At 42.3% G+C, this 2,712-nt stretch overlaps 1 protein-coding gene across 2 annotated transcripts; it reads left to right on the top strand.

The window, feature by feature from the left end:
* Nucleotides 1-630: 630 nt before the first annotated feature.
* LOC149840478 (nuclear transcription factor Y subunit C-1-like) lies at nt 631-2,217 on the top strand. 2 transcript variants are annotated; one of them, XM_090004450.1, is made up of 2 exons: nt 631-745; nt 982-2,217. In XM_090004450.1, exon 2 carries the CDS (start codon nt 1,312-1,314, stop codon nt 2,005-2,007), a length of 696 nt encoding a protein of 231 aa, XP_089860576.1. In that variant the 5' UTR covers nt 631-745; nt 982-1,311; the 3' UTR covers nt 2,008-2,217. The 2 variants fall into 2 exon arrangements, with proteins under 2 accessions (XP_089860576.1, XP_089860575.1); XM_090004449.1 differs by having other exon boundaries at nt 639-745; nt 1,312-2,217.
* Nucleotides 2,218-2,712: the final 495 nt, after the last annotated feature.

Raw genomic sequence — 2,712 nt, 5'->3', positions numbered from 1 at the left:
ATGAGCCCTCAGGTGCTATGTAGACTATGACTTTGTTTTGGTGTCTGTAGTGTAAAACTCCATGAGTATTCTTCTTTACCTGCCTGTGATAGTTTTTCGTCAAAAGATAAATTTCTAAAAGAATTGAGATCAAATGCAATATGATTGCAATACTTTTAATTGTGCTGCTGTACCTGATCACTCACCATTTTTTTGGATACTGTCAGCAGATGGTGGGCGATCAAATGCCCAATACAATAAAAGTGTGCAATCACAGTTGGACCTGATCCTTCTTCTCAAGGTATCGAACTTGCAACATCTTTCAACTCAAATGCCTTAAAGTCCACCCACGTGGCCAGGTGTCCAGAAACGTGTTTGGATTAGATGTTGGATAACAAAATACAAGCCAAAGAAAAAGAAGGATGGTTGTCTTTTTTGGTTTCCTGCCTCCGGTTTTACTGTGGTTTCTTTTAGCTGCATGCTCATGTAAACTATGAGGGAGAGGAAAAAAGAATCTCATCCTCATCACTCAGGATACCCCGAAACTTGGGATGTAAAGGATAAGGTTTAGGGGGATGTGGGGTTCTTTCCTTCATCTCCACCTTTCACTGCTTATAAGAAAATATCTCCATAACTTTCACCCAACACCACCACACTTAGAAGCTTAGGAACATCATCTTCCACTTCTCTGGGCTCCGAAGAAGAAATCTCTCCCTCTATTTTTAATCAACTTTGCCACTTCTTCGTTTTGAATCCCATGAATCTGGTAACCATATTCTGAACTGAACCCATTTATTTCCTTACTGTTCTATTCTTCTTCTTATTCTTTCTGGTTCACCAAAATTACCATGTTGGTATTACTAAATATATGTTAACGACTCTTGGAGCATCTCTTCCTTTATGAAAACCAATTTTAACAATCTGAGTGTTCAGTAAAAAAGAAGAAAAGAGTACTCTGTTCTGTATAATTCTCTTTATTTTATCTGCACTTGCATTTTGCAGATCTCCGAAGTTGGAAATTTGACCATTTTCTCATCATGCAATTGTCCACATTCCCATATCTGGGATAAAAAAACCCAGCATTCTTTTGTAGTTTGAGCTCTCTCTTTCTTGTTTGTCTAGCAACAAAACTGCTGCGTGCATATTAACAAAAAGCCATCTTTCAGATAACATCACCATCGTTCCTAAACTGAATTCTCTTGTTCTCCTCCATAACTTAGACAAATTTCGAGCCCAATTATTCTTCTTCTCGATAATCAAAACCACCAGTTCGGTGTTCTAGATCACCAACTTGTTGAGAACCAAGAGCTGTTATTCACTCCCCTGTTTCAGATGGATAGCCAACAGCAAGCTCAAGGATACCCACAAGGCGTTCAGCAGCCACAAATGGTGGGCCAGCAAACCTTCCACCACCTCCTTCAGCAGCAGCAGCAGCAGCTCCAGCTATTCTGGAGCTACCAACGTCAGGAGATCGAGCAGGTGACCGACTTCAAGAATCACCAGCTCCCCCTCGCCCGCATCAAGAAGATCATGAAGGCCGACGAAGACGTCCGCATGATCTCCGCGGAGGCTCCGGTGCTCTTCGCCAAGGCCTGCGAGCTCTTCATCCTCGAATTGACGATCCGGTCGTGGCTCCACGCCGAGGAGAACAAGCGCCGGACTCTGCAAAAGAACGACATAGCTTCGGCCATCACCAGGACCGACATTTTCGATTTCTTGGTCGATATAGTCCCGAGGGATGAGATCAAAGATGAGGGGCTGGGCTTAGCGAGGCCAGGGTTTGCGGACGTTCCCTACTACTACCCGCCACAGATGGGTTCGCCGGTGACGATCGGAAGGCCTGCAATGCCGATTGTGGATCCTTCAGTTTATTACCAGCAGCAGCCACGGCCTGGAGGAATGCAGTACGGCGTGCCGGGGCAGCCATGGCAGCAGTTATGGCAGCCTAACCAGCAGGAGGAGCAGTCATTTGGAAGTGGGCAACAATCTTCTGAAGGGCAGGGATATGGTGTCTCTCCTGGTCCGTAATATGGTGATGTTTTCAGGCCATTCTTGAATGTTTTGTTCTTTAGGGCATCATGAAGTTTATCTGTGATGTAATGCTGAATAATTAAACTTATAAACTTTCTGATTAAAGCGTTGTGATGGTGGACTTCTCTGAATTGTATGATGGTTCTGATCTCTGTACTATTTTCCTTTCCTACTTTTTTCTAATTATAAAGAATGAGCTTCTCTGGTTAGAAGTATATAATACAGTAGGATGTCTCACAACTTGTGCTGTTTAAACTTTTCTCTTTGCTATTCAAAATATGAGGTGCTGTGAGTTCTTATTTCTTGTGACATGAATTAAGCATGCATTGCCCATTGTGCACTTTGATGAAGTTGATTCTAAATATTTCAAGTCCTTGAACTCTTAGCAAATTCAGATAAGTATTATTTGAATTTACTATGTATACTTTGCATTGATGTGCGGAAGGTTTCTATCCGACCTTCCAAGATAGTGAATCACCACGATAGTTGAATTGGTCGTTGACAATGTCAGAGGTTGATGTGACAATGCTATTCTCACACAATTCAGTTTTTGAGAGAGACTGCAAGTGCCAAGGACGTGATTTAGTGATGTTTTGATCTTTATCTGCATGTACATCAGGATCTTTATCTTCATGCATGCAACAATAGATTACTCTGAAGAGTAAGGGTGCATCAAAAGTGTTGGAAACTTCCTTTGAACCA

This window comes from Nuphar pumila, chromosome 4 (genome assembly GCF_984573655.1).
Source record: "Nuphar pumila chromosome 4, dmNupPumi1.hap1.1, whole genome shotgun sequence".
Lineage (NCBI taxonomy): Eukaryota > Viridiplantae > Streptophyta > Magnoliopsida > Nymphaeales > Nymphaeaceae > Nuphar > Nuphar pumila.
The sequence above is the reverse complement of the archived record's forward strand: the minus strand, read 5'-3'. Positions and strand labels throughout refer to the sequence as shown.